The sequence below is a fragment of the Mauremys mutica genome, chromosome 7 (genome assembly GCF_020497125.1).
Source record: "Mauremys mutica isolate MM-2020 ecotype Southern chromosome 7, ASM2049712v1, whole genome shotgun sequence".
Lineage (NCBI taxonomy): Eukaryota > Metazoa > Chordata > Testudines > Geoemydidae > Mauremys > Mauremys mutica.
Window position 1 is genome coordinate 81,139,453 of NC_059078.1, and position 18,314 is coordinate 81,157,766.

At 39.8% G+C, this 18,314-nt stretch overlaps 1 protein-coding gene across 2 annotated transcripts in view; it reads left to right on the plus strand.

The window, feature by feature from the left end:
* Positions 1–8,418: 8,418 nt before the first annotated feature.
* The window catches only part of CABCOCO1 (ciliary associated calcium binding coiled-coil 1), a 91,455-nt gene continuing 81,559 nt past the window's right edge, over positions 8,419–18,314 (plus strand). For both annotated transcript variants that reach the window (XM_045025856.1, XM_045025864.1), the window contains exon 1: positions 8,419–8,495. In XM_045025856.1, the coding sequence (XP_044881791.1) occupies positions 8,457–8,495 (39 nt within the window). In that variant the 5' untranslated portion in view covers positions 8,419–8,456. The remainder of the gene's footprint in view (positions 8,496–18,314) is intronic.

Here is an 18,314-nt window from a genome sequence, read left to right on the forward strand (position 1 = left end):
AAGCAAGGGTGCGGCTGAGGACTTTTTGCGATGAGATTTGACAACTCTGCAAAAAGAGCAGATTCAGGGGGAGTGTCTGGTACGACATTGTGATGCTAAACGGGGGCAATCCCCCTTTACACACAACACCCTGGTGACACACACGCATAATAGAGGAGACTGAAGACTAAAAATGGATTAAGACTAAATAAGAAAGTTAAATATCCACATTGTTTCAATCGGTTAATGTACTGTGGGCAGCAAGGTAAAACTATGGTACTATTCCTATAAAGGAAATGAGGAAGCCTGAGGGTACGTCTACACTACGGGACTATTCCGAATTTGCATAAACCGGTTTTGTAAAACAGATTTTATAAAATCGAGTGCGCGCGGCCACACTAAGCACATTAATTCGGTGGTGTGTGTCCGCGGTCCGAGGCTAGCGTCGATTTCTGGAGCGTTGCACTGTGGGTAGCTATTCCCTAGCTATCCCACAGTTCCCGCAGCCTTATTTCCGGGTTGAGATCCCAGTGCCTGATGGGGCAATAATCATTGTCGCTGGTGGTTCTGGGTAAATGTCGTCAGTCACTCCTTCCTCTGGGAAAGCAACGGCAGACAAGCATTTCGCGGCTTTTTTCCCTGGATTGCCCTGGCAGATGCCATAGCATGGCAATCATGGAGCCTGTTTTGCCTTTTGTGACTGTCACCGTATGTGTACTAGATGCCGCTGACAGAGGCGATTCAGCAGCGCTACACAGCAGCATGCTTTTGCTTTTGCATAACAGCAGAGATGGTTATCAGCCATACTGTACCATCTACCAATCCATAAATTGGTAATAAGATGATCATGGCTACCAGTCCTTTTGCACTGTTCCATTTGCTGCTGTCATAAGTGCCCCTGGCTGCTCTTAGCCAGGGGCGCAAAAGCCAAAATTGGGAATGATTCCCTGAGTCAATCCCTCCTTTTTGGTATCTAAAAATAGAATCAGTCCTGCCTAGAATATGGGCAAGTGTACTAGAGAACCACTGTATCAGAGAACCAGAGAGCACAGCTGCTCTGTGTCAGATCCTGTAGAAATTATGAGCTGTACGCTATTCACAGGGGGTGCTCCTGCAACAACCCCACCTGTTCATTCCATTCTTCCCCCAGCCTTCCTGGGCTACCGTAGCATTGTCCCCCCACTTGTGTGATGAAGTAATAAAGAATGCAGGAATAAGACACAGTGACTTGTTAGTGAGATATGAGTGGAAGGCAGCCTCCAGCTGCTATGATAGTCCAGACAGGACAGTAAAGAGTGTGTAGGAGAGGAGCCCAGCATCCCTCTGCTAGTTCAGGGGCACTTGAATCTTTTCTTTACACATGAAGGGTGGGGGCTGATGGAGCTCAGCCCCCTGTTGCTATGACGATGATGGATATCAGCCATACTGTACCATCTACCAGGAAAAATTAGGACCAGGCACCCTTGATTGACCTCACCGATGCTAGTATGCATGGTTACCAGTCCTTTTGCACTGCCCCATATGCCAATAGGCTGATGACGAGGACAGATACCAGTCATTTTGTACCATCAGCCAGCCATAGCGGGGGGGGGGAGCAAGGATGTTGGTGTTGAGTGCTGCACCATCGCGTCTATCTGCAGCATTCAGTAAAGATAGGGTGACATGTAAAAGAGTCAAGAGAGGATTGTTTTCCCTTTCACTTCTGGGGGTGGGTGGGGGGGTGCGTAAATTGCCGAGCTATGCCCTGACCCACTGCAGACACTGTTTTTGACCCTAGAAGCATTTGGAGCTCAGCCAAGAATGCAAATGCTTTTCAGAGACTGCAGGAACTGTGGGATAGCTTGAGTCCTCCAGTCCATGAGCGTCCATTTGATTCTTTGGCTTTCCGTTACACTTGTCACGCAGCAGTGCGCTGAGTCCCTGCTATGGCATCTGTCTGGAGATATTTAAAAAATGATTTTGAATTTCGTCTTCTGTAACGGAGCGCTGATAGAACAGATTTGCCTGCCCTTACAGCGATCACGTCCGCATCGTCCATGCAGGAGCTCTTTCTTTATTTTCATTTTTAACTGCATCACCCGTGCTGATCAGAGCTCCACGCTGGGCAAACAGGAAATATTCAAAAGTTCGCGGGGCTTTTCCTGTCTACCTGGCTACTGCATCCGAGTTCAGATTGCTGTCCAGAGTGGTCAGTGGTGCACTGTGGGATACCGCCCGGAGGCCAATACCGTCGATCTGCGGCCACACTAACCCCAATCCGATATGTTAATACCGATATTAGCGCTACTCCTCTCGTTAGGGAGGAGTACAGAAACCGGTTTAAAGAGCCCTTTATACCGATATAAAGGGCCTCTTAGTGTGGACGGGTGTGGCGTTAAATCGGTTTTACGCTCCTAAAACCGGTTTAAACGCGTAGTGTAGACCAGGCTTGAGTTTCTATATTCAGTATTGTTACTCTGACACCTTTCATTACAATCACAAGCCTGATCCTGCACCCATTAAAGTCAATGGCCATGCTCATACCAACTTTAATGAATGTCAGATATTCTCTTTAAAAATTTATCAGCAATAACTCTCATAAGATGTATTTATTTATTACACATCAGCTATTAATCTTGGGAACAATGTTTAATTTATCTAGGTTCTTATAGAGTGCCTATTGTAGGGATATTAAAGAAGGATTATATTAAACATGGTTTATATGAGAAATGATTTATTGATTTATTGTTAATTGATATTTTATAACTTAAGGTTTATGTTAGAAGTAAATTTGTGATTCCCAACATTTAGCCTCTAACTTGCAAGCCACCAGCTATGTCTGTGTGAAGCCTGCTCAAAGAGATACTTGGTATAAAACTTGTTAAGCTCAAAGAAATACTTTGTATAAAACTTGCTGAACATTAATTAACTCTAAGTAAGCCAAAACAGTAGCTGTTATAGTGTATAGATAGAGACCCCCAACCTCTGTAAGTTTTCATCTCACTTTATCTTTGCTTGTTAAAAGACAAATTGGTAACACCCCAAAAGGTAAAGAGACAGTAAACTAAATGTGATTAAGATAGAGAATGTATGTGAATGAATGGTTAGGGAGTTACCAGCCTGAAGAATTCAATGTCGGCTGAAGAAGGTGTCAAGTGGGATCAACCAGATGACCCCCACCCCCTCAAAGGAAGGAAAAACAAGCATCTGACAACATAGAGCCAGCCACCTGCTGATTGATTTAGCAACAGCAAAATGAAGCAACTCTCATGAACTGACATAGGAATAAATTCCTATAAAACTGGACTCTAAAGACTGAGGACTTTGAGTCTATGGTTCTGCTGCCAGCCTCCAGGAGCATCAGATGCATCTGACACAGGCTCGGCTCCATCCTCATGACCAAGATACCTGGCCAGTAACTTGGCATGAGCAACATCTAGGCTGGTAACTATAACATCTATACAGAACCTGAATGAATGATTGTGTGAATGAATATGTGTGTGTGTGTGTGTGTTTGTATATATAAGGAATAAGTAGTGATAGAAATAAGTAGTAAAACAACGTTGTTTGCTTTTGTCTTTTACTGTCTTTTGTTTTGTTATGGTATTTACAATAAATGTGGCATCTTTGCCTTATCCCTCTTAATAAGATCCTGCTGGTTTTTATTATATTGGTATAACACTATTGCTGTGATACCTAATAGCAGAGATATTGAATATTGTGATGATCCCAGCCCAAGAAATTAGTTTTTTCCCTTCTATATGAAAGTTAGCACAGAAGAAATGCTGCTGAATAATTTGCCTTAAATCTCTGTCTCTGGCTAGGTTCAATCACAAGAAAAACTGGGTCTTGCATTGTTTTATAATACTAAGAACTCTTGCAGTATTCCCTAACACTGCCAGCTAGCTCACTTTGCTTTCATCCCAGAGGCATTTTATTCTGGAAAGTTTCATAGCTAGATGGAAAAAAGTGTTCATTTTTTAAACTAAAAAAAGCAAAAGTGAGGAAGGAAATATACCTTAATAGATACATTTGTATTCCTCTATCAGTGGTCTATGATTCATACTTGTGCTCTGGAATACAATACATAGATGAGTCACACAGAGAAACAGCCTCTGCACAGGAAAGTAAGTTGTCATTTTAGTCCAACATTTCTCTTCCAAAAGGTGAAACAAAGATGGATTATTAATAGCCATGGATGAAGCCTCAAGGAGCTGGAGGATTTGTTTTGGATAAATACCCCAACGTTCACATGCTTTACTATGTAGGCTTTTGGAGTTTGCAAAATTGGGGCCTAATTCTGAACACTACTATGGATCTGTAACTCCTATTGGTTTCAATTTTCAGAAGCAAATATATTTGCCCAGGTGAGGCCCCTTTAAAAAATTGTCTCTGAATATGAAAGCTAGCTATTTGTATCCAGTCAGGAAGCTGAACATCAAACAGTGTCCACATGAAGAGGTCCAAACACAGAAGCATTGAACGCCTTAGAGATATTCAGGGGGAAAAATACCTTTCTGATTTTATAATTCCCACAAATATTTACAGATGTAAACCCATTAGTGAAGCCAGTGACTCTAGTCTGTTAATATGTCCTAATAGGTTTCTTGTTTTCATTGCTGCAGGATAGGTGAGTGGATGATTTTCCCCTCTTCGCTCCTGTCCTCCAGAATAACTTTTGAAGAAGATAGTTGGCTTACTAGGTTGCTCAGGACCCTCTGAAAATTCTGAAATGATGGGGACTGTATGGAAGAAGTGTTTGCTGACTACTGAATAACCACCAACACACCTTCCCAAATAAACCCTCTTAAGATGCATTTTAAGGTCTACTGGAGGAGGAGTTGAATTCAATCAGGTCCAGAGTTCAATATACAGGAGTCTCAATATCATCCAAATATGAAAACCTTAGAGTCTAAATATAATTAGAATCTGTACATTGGCCTTTTTCCCCAACCCAAATGATATTTTGAAAATCTCACACTGTACTCATTTTAAAGTAGTGAGTATATGTCACACGATCAGCATTTTCTGTGTGGGTAAATCTTGATGAGGGAATGCTGACATTAAAATTAGTGTGTATACATATATAGGTGATATTATATATACACATCTGAGACTTACATATAATTAAAGTCAGAATCTGATCCATCTCCCATTAAAATCAGTGGGAGTTTTTCTAATAAAAACAACAAGGAATAGTATCTGGCCAAAAGAATTTAATCTACCCTCCTTCAGCTGCTGTTTTCACAGCAGGAGTATTGCCACTAAGAAGTTTATAAGGAAATAAACATTCACTTTAAACTCTAGGAAATTATCTATTTGTTTAAAATTGCATTTATGATTTCAGAAAGAGCAGCACAGTGCATTCATGGCTACAGTTGCATTTTAATTACTATAAATTTTGATATAAACAAAAATAGTTTAAATATAGCTCATGATGTATAGTAAAACATGGAGCACATTTAGATGTCAAGGTCTGTTGTTTTTTTTTAATGCAGCTTCAAACCCCAAGCCATAAGGCTCAGTGGTTACAAAATAGATGAAGAACCCATAATTAGCCTCCAGGGTTCTTTCATCCATCCTACAATTCTGGATTCACTTTCCTCCAGATTTCTACTAAAATTACCACTGAAGATAATCAAGCATTGAGAAGTACAGTCTTGTACTTTTATTTACTTCCATCCCCTTTCTCTCCCAAGTATCAGAGGGGTAGCCGTGTTAGTCTGGTTCTGTAGAAGCAGCAAAGAATCCTGTGGCACCTTATAGACTAACAGACGTTTTGCAGCATGAGCTTTCGTGGGTGAATACCCACTTCTTGCATCCGAAGAAGTGGGTATTCACCCACGAAAGCTCATGCTGCAAAACGTCTGTTAGTCTATAAGGTGCCACAGGATTCTTTGCTTTCTCTCCCAAAGTATTTTTAAATTAGGGTATCAGAAAATGTGTAGTGATTATCATTAAAAAGTGAACATTTGACAAAAGCATACAATTTCCACAACTATTTCCCATACTAGATAGCTTTAAGGAGAAGACTGACAAGCAAGATCTGTCATAACTTTCCCCTTCCCCCAGTTTCTTTCTTCTTCACCTCACCTCCCATACTTTTTACCTGTTAATGACTGTGAGATCTCTCACTGACTTCCCACTTGTGATCCTTCCACCTGGCCTTAACCCTACTCCCTCTCAGCTATTAACCTCTCTTGTCCCAACCACAGCCCTCCTTCCTTTCCCTCACTGTGAACCTGTCCATCTCCTCTGGCTTCTTTCCTACTGCATACAAATATGTCCTTCCTTCTCCCATCCTTAAAAATCTATGGCCTGGTTTTCATTATACCAAAGTGAAAGTTACATGGACCCATTTTAAGGCCACTTTACTACCAAAGCGAAGTCAATAAGAATCAGACCTCTATTCCTGACTCTACCAGTCTATCACTCTATCTCCCTCCTCTTAGCTCACTGATTGGGTTGTCCACAATCATTGTGTCATCTCCCTCACCTTAAGATCACTCTTGGACCCACTTTAGTCCAGTTTCTGCTTTCTCCATTCCTCTGAAACAGCTCTCACCAAATCTTAAACAACTTCTTCCTCACTGTGTCTCAAGGCCAGTACTCCATTCTTATCCTCCTTCCCATTTCTGCTTCATTTGATACTGTGGATCACTTCTGCCTCCTTCACATCCTGTTTTTCCTTTGGCTTCTGTGACCTGCTTTTGTGTCAAGCCATAAGAAACTACATGCTTTCAATGCAAAGTTATAAATTGGCTCAGGATCACTTAGAAGAACCTTACCAAGACTTTTGAATCTGGTTTCAAGGTTGTAGGGAAACCTGAAATCTGGAGTTTTGCATTTTATTGCAAACCTTCCTCTGAGATTTAAGTGGCTGGAGACCTCCAAGCGTCCCTTAGAGAATAGACCCCATTGTACAATGTTTCTAACATACAATTATTCTTTTTAAAACCTTGCTGTGATAACTGCAGAAGCTGTTACCCAGAAAACATCTGGATTATTTCACAGTTGACGTTGAATCATATTAGTGGGTAGTGAAGGTTGCAAGTTTCCTACTGTTTCCTAAAGATAGTGGACAAATTTTATGTGTTTCTGTGCAAAATCATTTAATTCAGCATACTGTATATCTGGTCATAAAGCTGATTGTACAATGTATTTAGTTTATGAATGACTGAAATTCAATGCATTGAATTAAAATCATGAAGAGAAAATGAGATAGACATTCGTCCTGGATATATTGTTACATTTTCTCTGAATGCACATTATTTTCAGTTTACATTTGGGTTAAATAATTCACTACAGATATTAAATATAAACATGACTCTGAAAATAAAACAGGATGCCTACATATATAGTTGGTAGATTTTTTTATTACCTACCCTATCAAAAGTACCTGTATTATACTACTTAACGGCCTGGGAAGAAATTACAACTGCACAGTAGCTTATTTATGGCTATATAAAGTTGAATTGTTTTTAATGAGACAGTTGCATACAATTATTGCAATCACACTGATACTGAGCAGCTACCTCAGCATATTTTTAAGACCAAATGTGGCACTCAAAGGAATTCCTTTAGTGGAAAAACTAGAGTTTGTCTGACCCATTACTGCAGCATGTGGCACATGTGCTACTACTGTCACAAAAAAGAGAGGGTTTGGAGGTACCAAATTGAGCTGTGAATAGTGATTTCCAAGAGAAGTTAAATGCATTGAACACCAAATGTGAATTGCTGGTGTTTTCATGAATGCTAAGAAAATCTGTTTTCTATTTCAATTAATATTTTGCTTAAATCAGTGCAGCTCAACAAAATAAGCAATATCAGATTGAAAATAAAACAAAAGATCATTGTTTCAACAAGCCAATGTAACTGTAATTACGCCACATGTTTAGTAAAATGCTGAACAAACAATGGAAAAAATTCCTTTTTGGTTATTAAACCAATTATAATCAACCCCATTCTGCCCACTCATCCATCTCTACATGGGAATCATACAGCTGTAGAAATCAGGAACAAATCCAGTCACTAAACTAAAAACAATGAACTAGGTGGTACAGCCATAAATGTTGGTATGAATGTACTACTCCCAACAGCCTTCTCAATTCAGACACCTTTTGGATCCCACAGGGACTCTAGAAAATTTTATAGAGAGAGAGAGAGAGAGAGAGAGACATATCCAGACCAGTGGGGTACAGGAGTCTGGTAGAGGGCAAATATACTGGCCATTGGATGAACAGTTTTCTGTTCCCTGAGTGACCAGAGCAGGCACTGCCCTAGAGTAATCAAGAACCTGGTAGATCCAATTAAGACAGGCAAGCTAATCAAGACACCTGGAGCCAATTAAGAACTTTCTAGAATCAGTTATGGCAGGCAGGCTAATCATGACACTTGGTTTAAAAAGGACCTCCCATCAGTTAGTAAGGGGGGGGGCGTGCAAGGAGCAGGGAGTGAGAAGGCATGCTGCTGGAGAAGTGAAGAGTTCAAGTGTGATCATGCTTCAGGAGGAAGATCCTGCACTGAGGATAAAGAAGGTGCTGGGGGAAGGCCATGGGGAAGTAGCCCAGGGAGTTGTCACGCAGCTGATACAGGGAACATTGTAGACAGCTGCTATCCACAAGGTCCTGGGCTGGAACCCGGTGTAGAGGGTGGGCCCAGGTTCCCCCCATCCCCCCCAACTCCTGATCGGACACAGGAGGAGTTGACCTGGTCTGTGAGAAACATCAGAAGGGAAGGTCTAAATTGGAAAGGGATCTGGGCTGTTCCCGACCCACTAGGTGGGACACAGAGACTGTGGGGATTGTACTCAGTTTCCCCTATGCTGGCCAGTGATGAGGTTAGCTGAGTGGATGGCAGGTTTGAGCCACTAGCAAAAGTGGCCAAACTGAGGGCTGCCATGAATCTCTGAGGCAAGCAAATCTGCCAATAAGTGCAGGACCCACCAAGGCAGAGGAGGAAGTTTGTCACAATATATATAGTTAAAAGAATCAGTCAGATCTAAGATTTCAGCTCTACAACTGTGAAGTCTTTTTTTGGCTTTCTATGCCTGTTACAAAATATGCAATATAATAGATCCCAATGCACAAAATATTCATCTCCTATACTGAGATGTAACCCCCTGTGCTCACATTGTTCAGCCTGTTAAAATTAACAAGGCTGTGACAACACCATGTAACAACGAGTTAGCTTGCACACTGTCAAACCAGGAAAGTGCCAGTGACTTCTGACACACGATTGTATGTGGGAAATGGACTCTTTGGTGGGAGGAATGCCACCAAAAAACCGCTCAGCAAACAAGATTCTGCTGCAGCAACTACTAAGACATGTATAAGACATGGTCCAGCCTCATAAAAACCACCAGCAACAGATCTGGCAGAGAAGGAGACGATTTCCACCTAACTAAAGTCACGGAGAAGTTGCAAGGTGTTGGGCCATTACCTCATATAGCGGCAAGGTAGAAATTACATGCTAGTTAGCTACATCATTCATAACTGCAACTCATGGTAATAGAAAACCTGTCAGATAACTTTGAATTGTTCGTGTTTAACTAGCTGTCGAGCTGTGGTATGTCTCTGAATACTGCCAAGGAAAAGTGGTACAGATACCCATTACAACACAAAGAACAATGTGTGGCCATGTGGTGGAGATGGTGGTACAGCAGGTGGTTTTGGGGAGTTTGTGTTTGATTTGTTTAGTTAGTTTACCCTAAGGCCCCATTATACCTCTCTTCTCTGGAAGTGTAAAGTGGGGACAGGATTGGGCTTTAGGCTGGACTCCAAGGAAAGCCACAAACTTTTGGGCATGTGTAGACACACATTAAAAATCATATTACCTGGCAAGTGGGATACTTGAATTAAAACAGAAGCAAAACAGTCTAGTTTAGACGTACTCTTTGATGCCTCCTACTGCTCCAGAGGTGGCTGAATTCTGCCAATACTGCATGTATGTAGTTTGTGAAGTGCTAGGGGATCCTTTGGGATGAAAGACAAAAAAGGAAAGGTGTATAATGCATTAATATTTTTATTAGCATATCATTGGTCAAGCCACTTAAAAAAAGCATAGTACAGTTTAAAATTGAAGGTGCTGCCCTTTCTAGTCAATTAGTCATATTCCCTGAAGGATAGAAAAGTGGCTCAAAGACATGCAGGAAAACTTGTAATGGAGAAAGAATCAGAAAATTGTAATTGCAAGGTCTGACTCTACCATGAGGTGAAAACTGGGCCCTTGGCACAGATGAGATTGTTCTTTACACCAGGATAAATCTGCATAGGTTTGATTATTTCCTAAATAATTCTTCATTAACCAATATTTCAGATTACCCAAGGTACTTCTTCCCAGATAATTTAGTACAGTACTTAAATCTGTATTGTATTTACTTTTCTGGCTTCCTATTGAGTATATATTATTAAACTTTGACCCTCCAACCTATAAATATATTTAACAATAAAATTGTGATACTTCACAGTTATATAGAGATTTACAGCTTCATAGTGCTTTATAAATATGAATGAAGCAGTCCTCAGATCCTTCTGGAGCTAAGTACATACTACTTATACCCATTTTACAGTTGGAGAAACAGAGACCTACAGAAGCTAAAAGGCAAAATTTTCAAAGGTATTTAGAAACCAAAACATACAAATAGGTGCTTTTGAAAATTCCTCTTTTTGCATGATTATGTGCCTAAATATCTTTACAAATCTGGCCCTAAATGACTTGGCCAAAGCCACAAATTAAGTAAGTGACAGAAGTGGGAATAGGAACCTTCATTCCCAGGCCCTTGCTCTAAGATTGTGTTGCCATGGCTGACCTATATTTGCCATAAGCAATTTTGTCCTGTTTCCTGGGAACACACTATTACCTGAGTTCAGTTCAGAGCTGCAAAACAGAGGTGTATATGTTACACTTTTGGAGTTGTTCAAATCAGTCTGACCAATCAAAATTGTGAGCTGCAAATTAAGCTGTGTGTTCAACTCAAGTGTTTCCAGAAAATCTGACAATGCAGACTGGACACTGAGAATGACAACTTTCAGTTTCATGTGATGGTATTAGATGAGGTGATACTGATATCTATAACCACAAGACTTCATTTAAGTGCTCTTGGACATTGGTTATTCAGTACTTAGGAGGTATTCAGATACTACAGTCAGGGGGACCATATAAGTAACTAGATAGAATATTTTTTAAGTCTGTCTATAGTTTGGTAGAGTCTTTGGCTAAACTGGCCTTTTTGACTTTTCTGGACTGCACTGTTGATCCTGAATGGGAAGAGGACTAGAAAAGATGCCCTAAAACAGTGGTCCCCAAACTTTTGAGGGTCACGCCTCCCCAGCCCCTGTCAGCACTCCCACCCCCCTCCCCCTGAAAGCCAGGGCTGAGAGTGGGGCTCTGGCTTGAGGGGTAGGGGAGGACCTGGACAGAGGTAAGGGGGCCAGGGCTGGGGCCGCAGCTGGGGATAGGGCTGGGGCCAGGAGAGGAGCCAGGGATCAAGGTGCAACCAGGGGCCAAGGCAGGGGGTAGGGCTGGGAGCAGAGCTGCACTGAGTCTGTGGACGGGGCCAGGCACAGGGCCAGGAGCCGGGAATGTGGCTGCGGGCAGGATCGGAGCAGAGCTGAGGATGGGGAGGGGCTAGGTGGTGCTCCCTCCCTGCCTCCTGTGGGGGCTGGCCCAGGCCATGCCACGCTCCCCCAAAGTGTCCTCTGTGCCCCCCTTTGGGGCTGCACCCTATAGTTTGGGGACCTCTGCCTTAAAGTGTCATGGCAGGGTGGACAGACCACTAGGTGCTACTGCCCTCCATTGTAGACTACCCATCTACCCAAAAGACACCATGTAAAATAAATGTTATGTATTGATCCGTACAAAAGCTTATATGTGAAACACTAACAAGTGTCAATTTTAATTATGTGGTAGCAGCTACTAGATTTGTAGTGGTGTCGTTGGCTGGCAGAGAGCTGAAAACAGCAATACATATAGCCTACCCTTATATTCATAATGGCACAGCTCAAGAAGGGAATGTAAAGCTGTTTTAAAGTCATCACTGTGCTCCCTAGATCCTGGACCAGCCACACAGCAAGCAATTGAAGGCTACTCTACCTTATAGGATTGCCAATGGCCCAGAGGAACTCATACTGCAGTTAGGGATTGGTAGCATGCTGGGGAACCCCAACCATGCCCGATACTCTGGTCACAGGGAGAGGGTATGGCATTGGAGCCATTACATGGGCTCTATACCTTACACTGTAGCAAGTACTAATTCTTGCACATTTGAAAACAAGTGGTCATTGTGTGTGATGATCGGAGATCAAAGACTCTAAATGCATTCCTCTCCACCCTCAAAGAAAGAGCCCATGTGGGTAGTGATGGTGTCAGATTGTTTTGCTGTGAAAAGAAGCTATAAGTATGGACACAAGGAAAAAATCTTCATCTCTGGACTGTTTGGATTCTAACAGGACAGAATGACTGAACAAGAAGACGGAGAGCTCCAGGGTTGTTATAGATAGCCCTGAGAGACTTTTGGGAAACTGACTGATTGCTACATCTCTGCTACCATTTGGTAGCACTCTCAACAGCTCTCATTTCTTTTTTTTAGCTAGTAAACGTTTAGTTAATTATATACAATTGGCTACCAGTGTTGTCTTTGGTATGAGATCTAGGATGCAAATCAGCCTGGGTGAGTGACTGGTCTCTTGGGACTGGGTGTAACCTGGAATATTTGTGATTTTTGGTATAAGTGACTATTTATCAATAAGTCCAGCTTGCCTGGGTAGCTAGACAGACTGGAGTGTCTAAGTGTCTGTGACTCCATCATAAGACTATTGTACTTGTAGTACTTCGGGAGTTCACATTTGTTATTAGGTTAATGAAATCTAATTATAGACCATACCACCAGTTTGGGATGTCTGCCTGGCTTTTTGACAGTTTGCCGTGAAGTAGGCACTCATGGTCATGAGCCACTCCAGGCAGCATTAAAAGGGTGAAACCATGTTCCTGTTGAAGTCAATGGCAAAATTCCCATTGACCTCCATGGGATCAGGATTTCAGGTGCAGAACTTGAGGGAAGGACAGACTTTCTTAAAACTAAACAGCTCTGTAAGATGTCAGGGCCAGTTTAAACACATTTTAGGGCAGAATGATTTGAGCAGAAGTATAAGGGAAGGAGAACAAATGGTGACTTCACCAGGATTTATTACATGTGGAAACCTGGAAGAAAAACTGGCAGTAATGATCTAGCTGATGAAAAGAAGTTGCTTTGCATTACTAATGGACAGTTTACATTACAAAACCACTACACCATATTACACAATATACATATATTATATGGCGTCCTCTCTATCTCAAGTGAATAAATAACATTAACATGAAGTTGAAGAAATTTATGGCAGGAATGAATCTCTCCGTATTGCTCTTTTCTGACAAAGTTTCTCTAAGTATTTCTGTCACATACGAACATTGCATCACTAGTCAAGCTAATTCCTGGTGTAACTCCATTGATCCCAGTGGAGTTACTCCACAGTCGACTTTGGCCCTGTGGCAGTACACTAAATCAGGACATAGACCAGATAGATGGCTGTGATAAAAGAAAGTACTCTCACTAATTGATAATGACATCATCCCAGTCCAGGGTAAGCTGATTGCTTGTCTCATTTACAGTTATTTTCTTCAAAGGTCAGTACTTTCCTTTTTGAAATATTTTCTTTTTTCATTGTTTAGATCCTCAGGTCCTATGAAAATTACTTTTCCTTTTCAGTTTGGCAAACAATTCCATTTCCCTTTATATTTTAATGGTGCTAGAAACTAGCATAGCTTTAACAACAATATAATAGTAATAACCCACTGCACTTTCATCATATAGCATCTTTCATTCAAAGATCTCAAAGCACGTTACAAACCTTAATTAATTATACCTCATAAGACCAGTGTAAGATAGGTAAATATTTTTACACCTATTTCACAGACAAGGGAAACTAAGGTTCTGTCTACACATGAAAACTCCAGCCAGATAAGAAGTGTCCTTATATTTGTAGAAATGACCTTCCATGCATCCATATACAAATTTGTTCTTCAAACATTTATCTGTGGAAGTAATTCCAGTTCACATCCAAAGTAACTTCACACTGATGGGAGTTATATCCGTGTAGTGGCAGTGTGGACACATCCCTCTTCTGCTGTAACCAAATCATTGCAATAGTTCTCCCACTGCAAATCTATGCTTCATCACTTACAGAATTGACCTGTGTGGTCACCTTTCAGATAGTTCAAAGCTCTGTTAGAATCAAAAGAAAAACTAAATAGCAAAGTACACTGCATGTGTATACCCTCAGCTTTCAAAGTCATAGATACAGCAAAAAAACTCTAATGGAAGATCCTACTGTATATTTATGTGAGAAAAACATTCAGTGTATGGCTTTAAAACTACAGATCTAAGTGAGAGCATTGGAAGAAATTACATTTAAACAAAATCCAGACAGACATTTTTTGAGTTATTCATATGCAAAATATCTGATTTGGCATTTATGGGACAATTGTGATTTTTTTTCATTTATTTTATTTCATTTACACATACTCAACTAACAAACGAGTAAATGGATTTTGCCTGAGCTTACAAAAACAAACAAAAAATCCATATGCATCTGGGCTGGTACTAATTATGGAGAATTTCTATCCAAAAGAAATATATTTGAAAAGTCACAAGCAATCAGAAAAGTAAGGCTCTAATGAAAGTATCGTTACATCCTAAACTATTGCACGTATAGTGGTCACTACCACTCCTATTATAATACACAAGAGAATTGAAAGCATTAAGCTTTGCTTTACAACTGACAATCAACCACAGGTGCACAGCTATTATAAATAACGACTCTGCTGTTATGCATTATTGTCTAAATCGCTATGTTAAATCTAAAGTATAAACTGTACAACCAGTAGATAAAATTCAAGAAAGTGGCTCTTAATTACAATTTACTTATTTTAAAGGCAAAAAGTAACGAGCAAATCAAACTCACAAAGAATTTTAATTATGTCACTTGTTCCCAGGAGTAGTAGTATGGTATTACATTTCAGTATAGTGTATGTGTGAAATGAAATATACAATACCTATTAAAAGTACACACTGTGATGAAAGTTTGGCTCAAAATATTGTTCAGATTTTTTTAATTATAGTGTAGAGGAGATGGAGATTGGTTACATCGTTCCCAAATAGCCAAATATTATCAACTTAACATAATATTTTACATTTTATTAAAAATGATACAGTAGTTAGAACTTGTTTGAACTAATACAGAAAGAAATATGACTACTGACCTTTATTATACAAATGGAAATGAACGCATAGCTTTTGATAGTTGCAAAAGCTATTGCAATGACTTTTTTAATTATTTCCATTATAACCCCCAGACTACAGACACTGTTGAGACGTTAGAGACATTTTAATGCCATTTTAGCCTATGGTGATGGCAAAAACTCTTATATTATAAAAAAAATTCTAACAATACTTTTAAAGCATGGCTCTAGCAAAAATTTGTTGAAGATGGAAGGTTAAATTGTCCTTAATTAGAAGTAGTGCCTTTGTTAGGCATGGGCGAGGGGAGGATAATAACAGAAAAATAATTAGTGGTCATTTTCAGTGAGCCCTTCCCCAACATAGAAGGTGGAAGAACTACAATTTCTTTTTGCCTTAGAGGCGCAGGAGATGCTACCCTCAGTTTCACTTTTTGTATATGAGACACTATAAGTATCTCATGAAGCAAAATCTTCTTTAAGAACCTCATCCTGTTCCCATTGGCATCAAAGGGAATTTTGTATTTGACAACAGGAGCAGCATTGGGCCTGAAAAGAGCTATAGGTACAGAGTTATAGTGTAAAAAAACTGTAAGATTCTGCAACTTTAGAGTCTTTGTGATTTTTGGTGCATTCTACAAACTCTAAAAGTTTCATGTAAAAAAAAAATTAAGGACTCAATACTTCAGTCCTTACACAGACAAAGCTCCTATATGCTTCTATGTGAACTGATATGCTGCTGCCCTATTTAACCTAGCTTTGCAGAAAACTAATATAATCATGTCTACTCAATCCAATGACAAGATGTAATACAAGAGCTTGCACAAACTGAAAGCGTCAGAGAAGAACTGCTGGAAGTACTACTACTAAAGAGGAATTACAGTAACAAAGTCTCCTGATCGGAAGGACATGTTCTACTGCAAGGTCATCAAAGACTAAATTAGGGCATAGCCTGCACAAGTTACACAGATGGAAAAAACACTTTAATACAAAGATTCATGGTTTTTCATGGAAATGACATTGCCAAAATGAGGATAAACTTCTTAATCTGCCGTATTACCTCTGAGCATGCTTCCTTACATGCCTTCTCCATAAGTAATTTCTGACGACAAATGTTTTTTCCACAGACTGTTTTAAAAAAAATGATGGGAAGGGAAGACTAGAGAATCAATATGTTGTCTTTCTCAGATGAAACTACAAAATTATTGGAGTAGTGTAATCCAATCAGACGTAACTAAATTATACTTTGGCTGTTACAGTGTACCATAAACTGAATATCACAGAGTATATATATTCCCTATTTTAGGGGAGAAATTAGTGCTTGCTCATGATTTAAACTAAGTAAAGTGTACCTAGGTACCAGAGTACTGAGTGCCTTATTAATAATAAGAATAAGTGATAAATAATACCTGTTCCTAATGGGCATTATATGCAAAGACATGACAAAATACCATCCTCATATATACAGTACATGTTTTGGGTGCAGAGAAGAAGGGAAGTTACATCAGACACTGAAACCATGCTGATTTACACTAATGTAACTCCATCAACATTTTGGATTTACTCTAGATTTACAATGGTTTAAGTGAGAGAAGAATCAGATCCCATTGTATTCAGAGAGTGCTCCTGATTAAAGATCTCAGGATTTTCAAAAAACAAAAGTTTGTGTTCCATCAAAAGTATGTTGTAACTTGCATGGTGTATGTAAATCCTCTTATGAAATATATTAGCATAAAATAACTCCAGCATTTTCGCAATTCTGCCCATTACTGATCAGAATATCCTTTGGTTATTTAGATATATATGATGTGTGAATTGGTGCCCAAACTGACTCTGGGTACACACACTTCTCACTGGTGCTATTATACAAAAGGGAAAACAGTGGATGGAAGGGGTGCCATCCCTCTCCTCTCCCTCCCCCATTTTGAACATGGATGTAGATATAGAGGCATGTATTTTTCAGAGAATACTAGAATTTGGATGGACTGTAGTTTCCTCAAAGAGGTTAATGTCAACCCCTATCTTGATTTTACAACATACAGATCTAAAGAATAGATTTGACCTGCTTTTAGAATAAATCTATGAATGTTCCTTATAACATCACAGCCGAGTGTTTGTACAGTTAAAAGAAGGAGTGCTTATATTCTTTATATAAATATATGTACTGGCCTCAGGTCCCCTGCTCAATTAGTTTTATTTTTTACTAGCAGTGATATACTTAAGCTCTCCAGAGCTCTGCAAATTCATTTTTTACATGCAAGCACATAATCTTTTTGGAGTGAATATGGACATTAACTCCTCCTCGCAGCTCTTTATAAACATCTGCTTGCACGGCATATATTTCAAACTCAGAATCCAAGAAGGAAAGTGCTCCCAAGACTGATTACTGAGTTAGAAACCCTTTTACTTTAATGTACTCTGCCAAGATCTGTCCTTAACCTCAGATGAATCAGGGAAGAAAAGGGGAAGGGTGAGACTATGCAGCCTTGTCATAATTCTAATCACATTGCCTGGTGATCACAGAATGACCTTTTATGTTTAGATATTAAAACCAACCATTGCACTCATTGTACCAGGAGTAGTCCCAATAACATCAGTGGGACTACTTGTGTGAGTAAGGATTATTCATGTGAATATGGGTTGTAGCATTCCTGCAATTACTGTAACAATCATTCAGATTTCTCAACCTTTGCAGATTTTTAAGAGAGCATATTAGAAATAAGTAACTGAAATACTGAGTGTCAACCCAAGGAACTATGGGTCAGTCTCATCTAGTGCAAATCAGTGTATTCAGTTTACACCAGCTGAGGGTCTGGTCACAGCTATTTGTCTGACCTGGGATTTGGTGAAAATTTACAAATTGTAACAAGTGGGAGAAAATGTATAGCCTAAACTATTTTTGCATTTGGATATACAGTGGTAGAGAATGTTTTGCATATATTTATGATCCCCTTTTCTCCACTCCCTTCCCCCATTCTTTTTTACCTTAATTTACTATAGTTTACCTATAGTTTAATTAATAAACTATAAGATGGACTAAAGTACTTTTTCTGTCAGGTCTGTATTGCATATTCTGTCAG